Source organism: Phocoena phocoena, chromosome 1, assembly GCF_963924675.1.
Source record: "Phocoena phocoena chromosome 1, mPhoPho1.1, whole genome shotgun sequence".
Classification (NCBI taxonomy): Eukaryota; Metazoa; Chordata; class Mammalia; order Artiodactyla; family Phocoenidae; genus Phocoena; species Phocoena phocoena.
Genome location: NC_089219.1, coordinates 17,730,016 through 17,746,751, shown reverse-complemented (window position 1 = coordinate 17,746,751; position 16,736 = coordinate 17,730,016). Strand labels below are relative to the sequence as shown.

Below are 16,736 nucleotides of genomic sequence, written 5' to 3'. Positions count from 1 at the left end.
ATGGGAGGAAACTGTTGGTGGCATAGGTGCCTCGGGAAATTTAGGCACTAACCTGAGTGGATCCCTTCTCTAAAGCTAGGCACAGGACTGAGCATGGGATTGAAAGTCATTTCAAATGCCAGTTCTTCCACTTCTTTGCACTGTGACCTTGGGAAAGACCCTTCACTTTCCTGAGCCCGTTTTCTATTCCGGAAAATGGAGCAATAAATGCCAACTTGTCAGGGTTGTTGTGAAGATAAAATTTGATCAGGTAGTGCCTGGCACATTGGAGATGCTCAAGAGCCATCAATTCCCTTCCCTCTCCCCTCTCTTTGAAGTCCCATTATCTGCATAAAGGTTAAACACCAACAGATTATGGGAAGAAATTTAGTATGAAATCCACTAGCGCTCAGTTTAGATCCTTACCCAATGGACCAATGAGGCACTGGTTGCATTTCTTAAGCCCTCTCAGCCTCGGTGCTCTCATTGCTAAAGTGGGATAACACCACTATGTACCATACAGGGTGATTGTGGAGATTTAATAGGAAAAAAAGGGGAAAGCTTCCTTTTTTTTTTTTGCGGTACGCGGGCCTCTCACTGTTGTGGCCTCTCCCACTGCGGAGCACAGGCTCCGGACGCGCAGGCTCAGCGGCCATGGCTCACGGGCCTAACCGCTCTGCGGCATGTGGGATCTTCCCAGACCGGGGCACGAACCCGCGTCCCCTGCATCAGCAGGCGGACTCTCAACCACTGCACCACCAGGGAAGCCCGAGGGGAAAGCTTTTATCATAGTCTCTAGGACACCTAAAGACTTAGTAAATGTAGGCTACCACCAGCCCTGTTATCATCAACACGTGATAGAGTAGGCCTTCACCAACGGTCATTAAATGAATGAGTGACTGCAAAAGTGAATGAATGAGATAGAACTCCATGTACACGGGGCAACAACCTGAATGCAGCCTGGACTTTCATAGTTCACTCCTTGCTCCCCCAACCATTGTTTCTTCTGTCTGGAATATCCTTTCCCTACACTTCTGCCAAGTAGAAGTTTCTGTTGAATAAACACATAAATCGATGTGGCCTATGAGGGCCCATCCGCCTCACAAATGACTCTTCTTGAGCTCTTGGGGAGCCAAAGGGAGCGTGAACCTGTGTGCTTCAGGGCAGCTGCCAAAGGAGGCCACCTCCCCTGGGATACCAGAACCAATGGAAACGGCCAACCACGGTCTGGCTAACACCATTCGTCAACGGCATCCAGAAACCTTCCAGCAACGTGGTTGTCAGCTCCGGGCTCCGGGCAGGCTGGGAAATCCCAGTGGAGCTGGGGAAAGGCCAAACGGAGAGGCTGCTCCAAAAGAGCCCTTTCTAAAGAAGGAAAGGAGGAGTGGGAAGGATGATGGGGGGTGGGGCCCACAGGGGACTGCAGGGCTCAGTTCCGAATTTCCCTACCTGGGAGGATCTGGAGCATTCATTAAAGAAATCAACTGCAGGCACCAGGAGGATGCTGGAGTGTTGGGTAAGAGCTGGCTGTGGACTTACCGGAAACAAATCTCACCACGAGCAGCCCGGCTCTGCCTCCCCAAGGGTGGGGCTGACTCAGAAAAGTAGAGGTGGTGGCTGGGATGTCAGAGCTCAGGGATGGAAGCCACGTCTGGCTCTCCTGCTCACCCTCTGCTGGTGTCTTCTCCCACACTTTCATCAACAACTTTTTCTTTCTCTCCTTAAATCCTGCCTTTGTCCTGGATCCTATCCTTCCACTTCTGTGTTTCCTCTGCACCCTCTCTTGTCTGTCCTTGGCTACCATCTCCCTACCCCTGGCAAGCACGGCACCTACCTCTGCAAATCACAAACCCACATGTGCCCCCGGGGAAAAGGCACCGCCATCCACTGGGAGTCATCTTTCACATCTCCCTGGTCCCCTGAGTTCCAAAGTATTGTCTGAATTTGTCAGCTTCTCACCATCTCTGCTGCCAGCCCTCCAACTCCATGCCACCATCATTTCTCTCTTGGTGTCCCATAAAATCCCTGTGCTGGGTCTACGGTGTCCCTGGGACCCCCTTGCAGTCTATTCTCCACATGGCAAGTAGTAGGAATCTTAAAAGTATTAGGAGTCAGATCACATCCTTCCAGAATCTCCTGATGGCTTCCTATCATACTCCATTAAATTGAATCCAGACTCTAACGGCCTGGAAGTCCCACCACAACCCCACCCCGCCTCCCTCCCCAAACTCCTCCCCTACCAATCCCTCCCTTGTTCTGATCGGTCCTGCCACTCGCGCCTTCTTTGTTCCCTGAATGCAGCTAGCACACTCCTGCCCCAGGGCCTTTGCACATGCTGTTCTTGCCATCTGGAATGACCCTGCTCTCATCACTTGTCTGTCTGGTTAACTCCTAGCATCTTTCAAGGCTCGGCTCAAATGTAACCTAAATGAAGATTTCCTCTCATCCACGCCAGGATTATGGTGGCCCCATGAAACCTTTGCTGGCCCGTCTGTGGCCTGTAGCACATCTTGTCTAAGGGCTATTTGTGTCTGAACCTGTCTTTTCCCTTGGACTGTGAAATCCCTGAGGCCTTCAGGCATGTCTGGTTACTCTGAGTATTCCTGGCATCCAGCAGCCCAGCCCAAAGCTGGTGACAGTGAATGTTGAACAAACCAGAGTCCATCTGCCCACTTGCAGAGCCAAGCTGTCTCTTTCCGCACCCAGGCCCTGGGAGGAGGGGTTGACAGAAGTAAGGCCACGTCTCATCAGAGCTGTACCTCATGTCTGCCCCTCTCTTGCCATTTGTGCCTACAATTCTCCACCAGGGCCTGTTCCTGTCCACCTCTTAACAGTCATCCCAGACTATCCCTGGGAGAAAACTGGGAGGCAGGAGGGCCAGGTGAAGTCTTCCACTTAGCAGCTGGGTGCTCTTGGACAAGTTACACAACTTCCCCGTGCCTCAGTTTCCCCTCCTGTCCAGTGAGACGAATAGCACTGCTGCGAGGACGAATGAGGTAACAGAGGTGATGTGCTCAGCCCATAGTAGGCCCTCAGGAAATGTGAGCAGGTGATAGCTCTGGCTGCTGCAGGGCCTGCTGGTCCTGCCACCCCTGGCAGGGGCCTGGGGATGCCCAGGTAGCGGCGGGAAGTAGGACAATGCTGCCTCCTGGTTCCCACCTCCGACAGCCTCCCCAGCCCCTCCCTTCTCGGTAGGAAATGGGTCGTAGGCAGGACCCGCGCCGGGATTTCTCATTTCCGTTCCAATCTTTGGGGACAAATGCTTTCAGTTTCATTTAATCATAAAGCTTCTTAATTAGTTTTTTTTTTTTTTTTTTTTTTTTAAATCCTGAGCTGCTCAACTGTCCCTGCCAGAGGGGGTGGAAATGTTCTGCAAAGCCTGGGGCTTCCTGGGCCTGGGAGCAGCTGGTCCAGCTACCCTGGGTGCCCAGCTACTTTAAGGCTCTCCAGGGCCCAGCGAGGGTGGAGTTGCTTCCCTCACCTCATCCCAGCTCAGGCTGTCCAACAACACCTCAAGCACCTACTGTGTGCCAGGCGAGGGACACAGCGGAGATAAGGCAAGGTCTCCACTCTCTACCAAGGCCACGGGAAGGGATCCACTCACTTATTTATTCAGCCAATGATTATCAAGGTTCTCCTTGGTGCCGGGCCCAGGGCGCTGGGAGCAGGTGGTGTACTGGACAGATGTGGTTCCTGGTCTCTCGGAGTGCACTGCTTGGACGAGGGGATGAGCAAGGAAGCAATCACAAACCAGCTGGGTGAGGCTGGATAGGTGTTTGCCGAACCTCTGAGACTCACCAGAGTTTGGCCGATCCAGGGGTTAATAGAGTGGGAGGGCTGGGCTGGGCCTCAGAACGCGGGCCCCAGCAGGGCTGGCTGGAAATGACTCCCCCTCTCTTCCTCTTAGTTGTTAGGGAGAGCTTTTCCATCCTTTTCTGTTTCCCAGTGGGCTTACCCTCAACTAATGTACTTCCTGTAGTCATTTACAACCTAGTCTGAATGGGAGCCCAGTGATCCCTTTCCCAGGGACCGTCTCTATGGCTATTTGGTGCCTCAGGGAGCAGTTAAAAACGTCATCATCCCAAAGAGAGAGTTTTCTGGGCCTCTGATGTCCAGCTGCTCTGTCCCCTGCTGTCTCTGTACTGTGCAGACCCCACATTCAGATGTGCTGAGCTCACCTGGCCTTACATCATGTAGCTCTTGCCCACCGAGAAGCAGGCAGTGCAGAAGAGGGAGGAAGGGAAAGCACACTTGTCTCTGCTGAGGGCCAGGCAATGCTGGGCACTACACCTGCCTTTTCTCCCTAACCTTCACAGCCGCCACGCGAGAGAGGTGGTCTCATTTGTATTTGACACAGGGGGAAACTGAGGCTCAGAGAGAGAAAGATGCCCGCCCAAGGTCACACAGCTGGTTATGGATGGAGCTGGGATTTGAACCTACAGCTTCTCATTCCTCGTCCAATGCTCCTTCTTCTACACCAGTGGCTTCCAACCCTAGGTCCCTGAGGGAGTAATAAAGGTCTGATTTAAAAGCTCAAAGAGAAATCACTCTCTCCCCATACACACAAAGGGCACTCAGGCAAACAAAACCAAGTGTTTTAGCTGGAATCAGAGCAACACGGGGAGGAAGCTCCACCCTCTCACCCCGTCAGAAGCTCTCTTGAGCAGTTTCAAATCTCTGCTTCAGAATGGGTAAATGACTAATTATTACTTAAGAAATGCAGCTTTTGGGAAAACCAGTTTTTTCAGAACATCAGGCCCACCAAAGTCAAGATGAAAGGGGTCTTGGTGGGGAAAGGGCTGTGACCGCTACATTTCACTGAGATTGTGGCCTGACCCCCTAGACCAGAAAAGCAGGACTCAGAGAGGTCAAGGCAACTGCCTGAGGTCTCACAGCTGGGCAGGAGTGGAGCTGAGGCCAGTGCTCTTTCTGCTTCACCAGACTGCCTAGTCTTGCGGGATGGCAGAACCCCAGAACCCAGCCTGGAAGGGGGCCCTGCGGGAGGCGGGAGTGGGGAGAGCGCCCAGGAGCACAGGTACCTTCTCATAGTACTGCAGCTCGTAATCCAGGATGACGCCATTGGGCTGGTCGGGCTGGGACCACGACAGGGTAATGCTGTCCACGGTGCGGCTCACCTGGTGCATGATGGACACGGCCGATGGAGCTGGAAGAGAGGTCAGAGGTCAGGGGTCAGGGGTGGGCATGAGAGGGTGCAGTTTCTGGCCCAGCCTCAAAGGTGCCCAGACAGAGAGCTGTGGGACCACAGGGGGGAAGGCGTCTGGCTTAGGCCACACAGCCAGCCTGGGGAGCCGACAGGGTGCAGGGCCACAGGTGCTGCTCTCATGGGGCACCTTCAGATTACAGACACCGACAGCTCCAGCCATCCCTGGGGAAGCTCAGCCGCATCAAGTCAAGACAGATGCACTGGGCCCCTTCTCTGGTCCGGCCCCAAGTGGGTTGGACGAAATGTTAATTCATCCTCTCTTGGAGGTTACAGTCTACTGAAGCAGGGGACATACAGACCCTAGACATGGTGACGGGGCTCTGGGACAGGGAAGCAGAGATGGTGGGAGATTCATTCATTTCTTCAACAAATGTGCACTGAGTGCCTCCTATGTGCAGGGATACTGCAGTGAATAAAAAGGACTGCGAAAAATAAATATATAAAAATAAATCCATAGCTACCATGGAAGACAGTTTGGTGGTTCCTTAAAAAGTTAAACATAGAATTACCATATGATCCAGCCATTCCACCCCTAATCATATACCCCAAAGAACTGAAAACAGGTACTCAAGCAAATATTTGTGTATGAATATTTATAGCAGTCCTATTCACAACAGCTAAAAGGTGGGAACGACCCAAATGTCTATCAACAGATGAGTGGATAAACAAATTGTGGTATACATATATAACAGGATATTATTGAGGCATAAAAGAGAATGAAGTACTAATGAAGTACACTACAATGAGGATAAAGCTCAAATACATGCTAAGTGAAAGGCAGATGCAAACTGTGTCCCATATTGTCTGGTCCCATTTATACGAAATATTCAGAATAGGTAAGGTGATAGAGACAGTAAGCAGATTGGTGGTTGCCAGGGTCTGGAGGAGGGAGCATGGGGAATGCTGGGCACGGGGTTTTCCTTGGGGTGATGAAAATGACTTGGCACTGGATAGAGGTGGTAATTGCCCAACACTGTGAATGTACTAAATGCCATGGAACTGTACACGTTAAAATGGTTAATTGCATGTTACGGAATTTCACCCATCCCTCCCAGCAGCGTTGCTAGTGCCCTCGTGGAGGGTGGTTAGATGTAGGAGACAAGATGTCAGAGGAGGGACTTCCCTGGTGGTGCAGTGGTTAAGAATCCACCTGCCAATGTAAGGGACACGGGTTCGAGCCCTGGTCTGGGAAGATCCCACGTGCCGAGGAGCAACTAAGACCATGTGCCACAACTACCGAGCCTGCGCTCTAGAGCCTGTGAGCCACAGCTACTGAGCCCGCATGCCACAACTACTGCAGCCCGCGCGCCACAACTACTGAAGCCCGTGTGCCTAGAGCTCGTGCTGTGCGACAAGAGAAGCCACTGCGATGAGAAGCCTGCACACCGCGTCGAAGAGTAGCCCCCGCTCACCACAACTAGAGAAAGCCCGCGCGCAGCAGCGAAGACCCAACACAGCCAAAAATTAAAAAAAAAAAAAAAAAAAAAATGTCAGGGGAGGCTGTGTTTAGTGCTAGAAGGACCCTTAGAAATAATTTAGTCCCATCCCCTCATTTTACAGGTGTGGAAACTGAGGTCCAGAGGGGGTTGTGAGCTGCCCAAGGTCACAGTGAGTTCAAGCTTGCTGCCCCTTCCTTGATTCCTTCTTTCACAGAGCACCCATGCCTGTGCTTTTTGCCTTCTTCTCAAATGAAACAGACCTGCACAAAGTACCTACAACGTACTGGCCATGGCCCTGGGCCCTTCACACGTGTGTGTCCTGAGCTGACTGTCAGTGAGGGGGCAGTATTAGCCCCACCGACAGGTGCAGACCCCGAAGCTCAGAGCAGCACAGGGCTTCCTGAGATGACACAGCCTGTCAGTGGGGGAGCTGGCATTGGAACCCAGGTCTGCCACTGTCCAGAGAAGGGTTTGTCCATGAGTCCTGACCCGGTCCTTCCCTATTGTGTGACTGGAGCAGAGCCCCCTTGCCTCTCTGGGCCTGAGGTTTTCATGGTCCCAGGAGGGGCTGAGGACTCACCAGGGTGAGAAGGGCACCTCCTGCAGTCTCTCCTGGCTCCTGGGCAGGTCCGTGACAAGCGGATGCCCTGTCTTGACCATCACGGTGATTCCTGAAGGAGGCTGAGGCTGACCCTTCTCCTCCCACCCAAATCCTGCTTTCTAGGGGCTCTGACCACACTGACATGAGCGTGGATCAGGGACCGGTAGGGGATCCTGGAGGATTAGTGCTTAGAGATCCTCATCTGTTTCCTGCTCTGTCTCTGTTCCTTTGTCCCCAGCGTGGAGGGAGTTGTCTATTGGTCAGAAGACCCAGGCCCTGCTCTCTGTCCTGCTACTAATTGCCCGGGCAACCTTGGGCAAGTGACCCCCGTCTCTGGACCTGGTTCCTCCTCTGCACCATGGGCACAGCTGGAAGATCCCTGTTGTCTTGCAGCTCAAATGTTCCCTGCCTGTCCCTCCTGGTTAGCCCTTGTCCTGGAGTTGGATCAGCCCAGGGGCCAGCGTGGGCCGAAAGGGTCTAGGCTTCCCTCCAGCACCCCAAGGAGCTGTGGAAAATTGGCCCAAGACACCCCAGATGGGATGGCAGCACCCAGAAGAAGGACTTGGACCCTGGCCTGGGTGTCCCTGAAGAGCCTCTGTTCTTTCTGCCACGCCCCCCCACTGCCCCACCAAGGGAGGGCTGCCTGTCCCTCAGTTTGGCTCCTTGCCCTGCCAGGGGCAGTGGGCCTCCTGGGAAGATCAGGGACCCGGCTCCCAGCAGTTTCCTCCTTAGTCAAACAAGGAGATTCTGTCTTCCTTGTTCCCTGCCACAGTACCAAGAAGGCCCAATCCAAAGGAGGGGTCCCACCAACCACTGCCTATTGAGCACCTACTAACACTGGGCTATGTCCTCAATACACATGCACCCATTTAATCCTCGCAACAACCTGTGAAGCAGACCTCCTTCAGCCCATTTTGCAGATGGGGAAACTGAGAATCACAGTAAAGGGACTTGCCTGAAGCTACACAGATAGTAAGTGGCTGGACAAAGCAACATATTCTCATGCTTCATGAAGTCACTTGAAGAGCTTTCAGGGTTGTGTGTGTGTATAATAATAACAAGGAAAAAGCCACTGACCTAACACTTACTGAGCTCTTATTCTGTGCCAAGCCCTGTTCCAGGTACTCAACACCTATTAACACAGGTGTAACACAGAATTCTCACAACTGCCCTATGAGCTGAGGGCTATTAACATCCCCAGTTTATAGATGGAGACACTGAGGCTTGGAGCTGTTCAGAGACCTGCTCAAGGCTCATGCGGCAAGGCAGTGGAGGGCTAGCCCTTGAACCTGGTGGCTCAGGCTCTTTACCAGCGCAGCCCTGGTTACCATGCGGTCAGCCCAGTTCCAAGTAAACGCTCACCGGAAATTAATGAGGAAATTGCTAGATCCCTGTGGAGGAGTGGTCAGAGCTCTCGGTGTCTTGGTTTCCTCATCTGTAAAGTGAGCCTAATGGTAACGTGCCTTGGGGGCTGTTGTGAGGACAGATGAATGAAAGCATTTCAGGTGCTCAGTGTGGTGCCTGGCACGTGGTCAGTGCTGTGAGTGTTCACGGGTATCACTAGGCACTGGCCACTGTGCACTGAGCAGCTGACCTGCATCATTTTGTTTGACCCTCTCAACAACAGTGTGGGATGGGGGTAAATAGCTGCAATTTGCAGAAGAGGAAACTGAGGCTCAGAGAGGTGTGGTGACTTCCCCAAGGTCACACAGCTAGTGAGGAGCTGAGCTATGCCTGAAGCTGAACTATCCTGCCCCAGCTCTTTTCTCTGTTGTCCCTCAGAGCTGGTCCTACTCTCTGTCCCCTCCCTCTTTGACCCTGTCTCCAGTCCCAGCCCCACCCCTCCCTCTGGCGCCACCATTGTGTAGAGCTTGTTCTCCTGGACTTCTGGCGGCCCTGGCTCCTCTGTGAGGCCCGGGCTGTCTGTCCCTCTCTCCAGCCTGTCGTAGTCAGCTCCCCGTTGAAAACAACAAAATTAGTCCCTTTTGGAGTTTCCCAGATCTGGGCTAATCTGGGGGATCCTGGCTGGGGGCTTCCCCTTCCTGCTGGCCCAGGAAGCACCCCGTCCCCAGGCCTCCCCAAAGCTTCTCAGCCCCTCTCAGACAAAACACAGGGCAGTGTGACCACACAGGGTGCGTGTGTACGTGTGTGTGTGTGTGCGTGCGCGTGCGCCCATGTGCACGCATTCACATGCACTGGAAAATCAGTGAGGATGCTTTAAACTCAGCCACTAGGGATTCGAGGAGGGATATGCCCTGACCCTGCCTCCAGGGGTCTGAGGATAATTCTGGTGTGAGGGGCTGGATGAGGTCATCTTCAGGGCTCCTTGGAATGCTGGGATCTCTCACCAAGGTGGGAGGGGTATGTATGTCGTGGGGGGCGCGTGCTGCCACTGCATGTCTGTGGAGCATCAGACACGCACTGAGCCCGTAGGGATAGGTGAGGAGTATTCTCATTAAGCCGCTACTACGTGCATTTACCCAGTGCTTCCTGCTGAGAACTGTAGAATGCTCAGCTAAGGAAATTCCAAACCAGCCCCAGAAGGGCAGTCTAGGTTAGTGGCTGGGAGCCCAGAGGTGGAATCAGAGAGACCTGCATGCAACTCCCTACGCCTCCACTCCCCAATACTGTGACCTTGACCAAGTTCTCTTAACCTCTCTGAGCCTCAGTTTCTATACCTGTCCAATGGGGACCCTTACCTGGCAAGGACGCTGTGAGGATGAAAGGAGGAATGCAGGCAAAGGTTTAAGTGTGATGCCCAGCACCATCAGGAGGGAGATATTATTAAGAATATTTCAATAGAGTAGAATGCTACCCAGGGCTGGGGGTTGGAGGAAATAAGATGTTGGTCAAAGGGTAAAAACTCCCAGCTATAAGGTGAATAAGTTCTGGGGACCTATTTACAGCAGGGTGACTATAATTAACAATGCTGTATTATATACTGGAAAGTTAAGACAGTAGATCTTAAATATTATCAACACACACACACACACACACACACGCAGGTAATTATGTGAAGGGATGGAGGTGTTAACTAACCTTACTAAGGCAATCATTTTGCAATATACATGTGTATCAAAACATCACAGTGTACTCCTTAAACCTGCATATGATCTATGTCAATAATATCTCAAGAAAGCTGGAAAAAAATTTCAATTCAGAGTCACTGTGATGTTGGCACGATGCTGGGTGCTGGGGCTCAAGAGAGGAACCTTGCAGGGTCTCTGCCTTCCAGGGGGCACAGTCTAATGGAGAAGGCATATTTGTTTCAGCCCAATGAGTGCCTGCTCCAGGCTGGGCACCATACTAGGCAGTGGAGAAACCATGAGACTTGGACTTGGTGTGGAGCTCCTGGACCCAAGCCTCCGTTTTGGAACTCGGCCAAGGTGATCCAGTCCCAAGCAGGGGTGAAGCTGCTCCTTCCACATCTCTGCCTGCAATTTCACCTCCCAATAATGGAGGTGAAAGTGGTAGCATGTGTCCCTATAGATTACTGGACTTTTCCGACTTGAGCGGAAGTACGGAGATAACCGGGAGACCTTGTTAAAACTCGTATTACTGGGCCCCTCCTCCCGCCCCCAGAGATTCTGGCTCAGCTGGTCTGGGATGGGGTCTGAGAATTTGTAGTTCTAACAATCTCCCAGGTGATACTGATGCTGCTGGCCTGTGGCCCCTATTTTGAGGAGTAGTGGATTCAGGGCCAGAGAAGGGAAGTAACTTGTCCAAGGTCACGTAGCAGGTAGAGGTGGGCCTGGGACTAGAGCCTAGATCAGCTGAGTCCTGGTCTAGTATATTTTCCACCCACCATGCTGCTTCTCCCAGCCCAGCTTCTGCCCGAGACTGCCCCTCTCATCTGCCCAGGCTAGAGTATTCCTCCGGGGCCCACGGACTCAGAGTCTTGACGCAGTGGTACAAGTAGTTTCAGGAGAGGCACAGGGATGGGGCTGCCAAGGCAGGTGGGGGCCAGACCTCCAGGCCGAGGAGTTGCTTTGTCGCAAAGGCACTGGGGAGCCACAGAAGGACTGCGGTAGGGGTGGCAACCTGTTCCTTAACTAAAACGCAAGCTTGTCATCTGGACAACCTCTGGATGTCCCATGATGCCTTAAAAAATAAAAAAGAGAAGGCCCCACAGCTAACACCTAACAATTCCTTGTTCGCTCTACACCAGGCACTTTTCCAAATGCTTTACGTCAATTAACTCATTTAACATTCACAGCAACCCTGAGAGGCTGGTATTACTGTTATACTCATTTTATAGGTGAGGAAACGGAGGCACTGAAGTATGAGGTAACTTGCCCAAAGTTACCAAGCTGGGATTTGAACCCAGGCCCACCAAAGTCCAGCATCTCCTCTCTCCTCCATTGTCTGCGGCCGATGCAGGCTGACCACAGAGGTCTTGAAACCAGTGGGCCTCAGAGGGCTGCTGCAAAGCTAACTCGGTCCGGCTCTGGCTGACTCCCCTCACCCACCACCCACCCGGCTGCCCTGGCTCTGGGCACTCAGCTGTTGGTGGAGGCAGGTCCCCCACAGCCATGGGGGTCTGGGCTCAGCGGGCTTAGCTGGCAGGCTTGGGTTACAGGCAGCTAACCCAGGCTCTGATCCCATAAACCCCGTAACCCTGGGTGTGGCAAGGAGGAGGCATTTGCTGGGAAGATGATCAAGGCGGGCCAGTGAGGGCCAAGCAGGGCTGGCCTTTCTCCTGGAATCCAGGGGGATTAACGGCGGAGAAAAGGGAACAGCTGGATGTTCTCCCATCCCTCCTGCTGCCCACCGCCCACCCTGAGGTGTCAGGTTTCCCTGTAAGTTGGTCTTTAGGGAATTCTGGTATTTTCAATTACCAGCCGGGGCACACTGGCAGGGGGATGGGATCAGTGGCGTCCCGTGACCCCTGCCAGGAGATGGAGCCCCAGGGAGCAAGCAAAAAAGAGGCTTGTGGTCCAGAGGTTAGGGGAGGCTGGCCAGGCAGGGCCTGCTCGGAGGTGGGAGCAGGTGGTCAGGGGCCCTGCTGCCCCCAGCGAGCCCTGGGGGAGCTTCCAATCTCTTCACCAGCTGAGACCTGGGGAAGTAGCCTTCGCTCTGTGTGCCTCGTTCCCCCTCAGGGCATGGATCCCTACTGAGTCCATGGAGTTGCCCTAATTCCTGTCTTCTGACATCCTTTACACGTAAGAAAAAGAAATCTCCATTTGGTCTAAGGGGCTATGGTAGACTGGTTGTATTACTTGCCTCTCTGTCTCTATATCCTTTGCCCTGTAATTTGTGTAATCAGCCTCTGACCCTGGCTCTGGGCTTGGCCGTGTGACGTGCTCCGGCCAATAGAATATAAGCAAATACGATATAAGCAGAAGCTTGAAAAAGCCCTCGCGTGTATCTGCCAGCCGTCTAGGTGCCCCGCCATGGCCACGAGAACACGCCCAGGCCGACCTGCTGGAGGATGAGATACATGGAGCGGAGCTGTTGCCCCAGTTGTCCCCACCAGGGCCATTCCTGACCAGCCCACCGCACTCAACCCCAAACACGCAATAGATCCCTGACAAAATCCAAAGAGAAGAGCTGCTGAGCAACCCAGAGTAGCTGGAGCGCAAACACGTGAATGCTCCCCGCCAAGACCCATCCAACCAGGAGACTCACGAGCTAGATAAGTGCTTCTTGCTTTTACGCCATTGCTTTTGCGGTTGATTGCTAAACAGCATTACTGTGGCAGCGGCTATCTGTTATTTTTCTTCCTGTTACAGGCAAGCTGAACCAATCTTAGATGATAGTCTAGGCGGGCAGTGCCTTCCCTGCAGAACGCTTGGGAGGATGAAAGAGGACGACGCATTTAGAGCCCTCAGCCCAGGGAGGGACGCGCCCTCCCCCTCTCTCTTCCTTTCCCCAGGCATGGGCCTCACTGGGGGCCCTCTTGTCCTATCTCTCTCTGATCCTCTCCACCCCCACGGAGAGAAGTAGGTGAGTACATGATCATGCCAGTTCTAGAGACCAGCCACTGTGTGCCCGCTCCACAGGAGGGCAAAAGGATCAGAGGAGAACATGGCTGGCAGAAAGGGCTTTGGAAACTCGAAAATTTTTCCATGAGAAAGCCATGTGGAGTGGTGTCACGGACAGAGACTCTGACACCTGGAGAGGGTGTTAGAGACCAGCTCCGCCAAGGGCCTGCTGTAGGATCTTGGGCAGCCACTTAGGCACCTCTCTGGGCCTCAGTTTTGCTCTCTATAAAAGGAGGTGTTTGCACTGGATGAATGCTGATGTACTCTGACTTACGTGTGCATGTGATAGGCAGAATAACGGCCCCCAAAGATGTCACGACCTAATCCTGGAATCTGTGAATACGTTATCTTACATGGCAAAAGAGACTTTGCAGATGTGATTAAGGTTATGGCCCTTGAGATGGGAGATTATCCCGGATTATCCAGGTAGACCCACTCTAATCACTTGAGATCTTAAAAGAGGAGAATCTTTCCCAGATGAGAGTCAGACGAGAGAGCGGGAGCGTGAGGGGGACTCGACGCCCTGTTGTTGCTTCTGAGATGCAGGGGGGCCTCGTGCAAGGACCGGAGAGACGCCCCTGGGAGCTAGGGGACCTCCCAGCTGACAGCTGGCAAGGAATCGGAGACCTCAATCCTAAAAACACATGGAGTTGAATTCTGCAAACACCCCAGTGAGCGAGGAAACAGGTCATCCCTCAGAGCCACCAGCAGGGAACACAGCCCTGCTGACACTTGATTTTAGCCTGATGAGATCCAGACTAGACTTGCGACCCACGGAACTGTAAGATGAGAACTGCGTGTCATTGTAAGTTGCTAAGTTTGTGGCATTTTGTTGTCGTAGCAATAGGAAACTAACATACCTTCTGATTTCATTTTTAAGTCTAGCAGCCATCTATTGTGCCCGGTGGTTCGTCCACATTATTACTAACTTGGCAACCATCTTGCAAAGCTGGGATGATGGAAACATGCCCATTTTGAAGGTGAGGCCTCTAAGGCTCAGAGACGTAAGGTTCCCTAGACAGCCTGATCACATAGCTTGGAAAGGGGCGTGCTGAATGAGGGGGGAGTTTGTCAAGTTCAGCACTGATGACTTTTTTTCCCACACGACCCCCTAGGACAGGATGACGGGGGATCTTCCTAACTGGTCAGTCAGTATGGGCGGTCCCAAAGGCTGCATTTGCTCAGCCAGGCTGTGGTGTGGCAGGTCTAGGTACACAGCTTGCCCTACCTGTGCAGAAGGCTTGGATCCAGCCAACACTGGGCCCTGAGTATGCAGTGATGTAATTATTCAGGCTCTGCCAGTGACTTACCTGGTGGGCAAGTCATTTAACTCTTAACACCTTGCTTTCCTTACCTGTAAGACAGGAGAATAACAGAACCCACTGAGGTTGGGGAGATTCATCATTCAGGACTTGGTATCTGGCAAAAATAGTAAACCACTTGCCAAATGTGTGCTATTGTATGATTTGAGTGAATACAGAACGATCTCCGCTTTCTGAGTGCCTGCCATCCCAGGCAGCCTGTGAGGTACCGTGAGAACACGAGCTCAAAGCCTCACAGCATCCCGCAAAGAGCGGGTGGTAATGCCCATAAGGAGGATGCGATCGGACGCAGGCTAAGTGACTTGTCTGGGGCTAAGTGCCGGTGAGCAGCTAGGCTTGATTCAAAGCCAGGTTTCTTTGCCTGATTCCAAAGCCCAGACCCTTCCCTCCACCCCTGGGACCAGGCAGAGGTGCAGCTCTTCAGGGCTTGCTTGGGGTGAGAGTGTGTCCGCTGCAGTCCTGGAGGGAGGCCCGGAGTACTGGGGCCAGCCCCTAGCACAAGCCCCACGTTGCTGAAATGCTGCCTGCACCTAGGTCTGCATGGCTGCCTCCGCCTTGTCATTCGGATCTCAGCTCACATACCACCTCCTCAGAGAGGCTCTCCTCTGATCCTCTGATGCTGCCGAGGCTCGCCCTCCCCCTCCCGTCCATCTCTATGTTGTCTTGTTTGTTTGTGTCGGGGACCGTGGACTCTGCACAGCCAGACTGAACCCTGCGTCTGCCCGTTCCCAGCTGAGTGAGCCCGGGCATGTGCTTGACCTCTCCCAATCCTGTTTCCTTATCCTCCAAGTGGGGATACGCAGCCCAGCCTGGCCTCCTGTCTCTGGGGGGCCCTGAGAGGACTCGTGAACACGGACGGAAACGCGTTCTGGAGTGGCGGAGTATAGTTCGAAGGCAGCGTGACGGCTTTATGAAGTCAGACGACAGCTCTGGCCCTGGTGAATGCCAAGGGATAGCGAACAAGGCCCAGTCACTTGCCCAAAAGAAATACTTTTTCCTTATAAGGCCATGAGCTAGATATTTATATATTGAATTTTAGGGTCCGATTAAAACCGAGCACTGAATACATTTGTCTGGAAATGAAGTCCTCAGTCTTGTTTTCCAGCCTCATCGTACTTCTCCACACCCCACCTCACTCCATGCTTCTCTGGACCCCTCGGCAACTGCTCACCAAGCGTACATTGTGGTGTGCCCCTGTCTAGGCTCCAGGAGAACCACAGTGAGGGAAAGGAGACTCACTGTGAACCAATGCGTGGTGACGATGGGGAGACAGGAATGAAATGATCAAAGACGTGAAGCTAAAATCTCAGCCACGGAAACTTAAGGGCCATGGTGCTGGGGGCATGTGACCAGGTCAGGAAGGTCAATGAAGATGACCTAGGTCAAAAGGAAGGGGGAGGGCTTCCCTGGTGGAGCAGTGGTTGAGAGTCCGCCTGCCGATGCAGGGGACGCGGGTTCGTGCCCCGTTCCGGGAGGATCATCCCACATGCCGCGGAGCGGCTGGGCCCGCGAGCCATGGCCGCTGAGCCTGCGCGTCCGGAGCCTGTGCTCCGCAACGGGAGAGGCCACAGCAGTGAGAGGCCTGCGTACCGCTAAAAAAAAAAAAAAAAAAAAAAAAAAAAAGGAAGGGGGAAAGGGGTAAAGCATTCCAAGCAGTGGGAACAGCATTTGCAAAAACCCTGTGGCAGAGAAGCTTGGTGCCTTGGAGGAAGAGAAAAGAGAACTCTCCCTCCAGTCTGCCTTTTGTACTTCCCTCTCCTAGGATACCTTCTTCTCCGCACGATTCATCTCTGCTTATTAGAAGCTTCTCTATTCTTCAGAGCTAAGCTCAAATGCCTCCTCTTCAGGAAGTCTTCCATGGCATGCCTTTCTCCCATTCCCCAGGAGGAAATGATTTCTCCCGCCTGTGATCTCCCTCAACTCCCAGACCCCTCCTTGGGTCCTCATTTATGCCATCTAATATGTAAACTCTGTACATGTCTTATCTTCCCAACCAGGGCATAAATCTCAACGGCAGGAACTGTCTGTTCTACAGTGTAGACTTGGAGTTTCATGGTCCTGGGTTTAAATCCTAGTTGAGCCCGCTTAGTAGCAGGACTTCGCCTAAATGACTCCACTTCTCTGGGCCTCTGTTTCCTCCTCTGGCAAAAGGGGATAGTGCGGTGAGGGTGTGTGTGGCTGCACAGC

The 16,736-nt window shown here is 53.0% G+C and overlaps 1 protein-coding gene across 2 annotated transcripts in view; it reads right to left on the bottom strand.

Moving 5' to 3' along the window:
• Positions 1-16,736, bottom strand: part of EPHB2 (EPH receptor B2) — a 121,027-nt gene that overhangs the window by 20,294 nt on the left and 83,997 nt on the right. For both annotated transcript variants that reach the window (XM_065876401.1, XM_065876391.1), the window contains exon 5: positions 5,019-5,143. In XM_065876401.1, the coding sequence (XP_065732473.1) occupies positions 5,019-5,143 (125 nt within the window). The remainder of the gene's footprint in view (positions 1-5,018; positions 5,144-16,736) is intronic.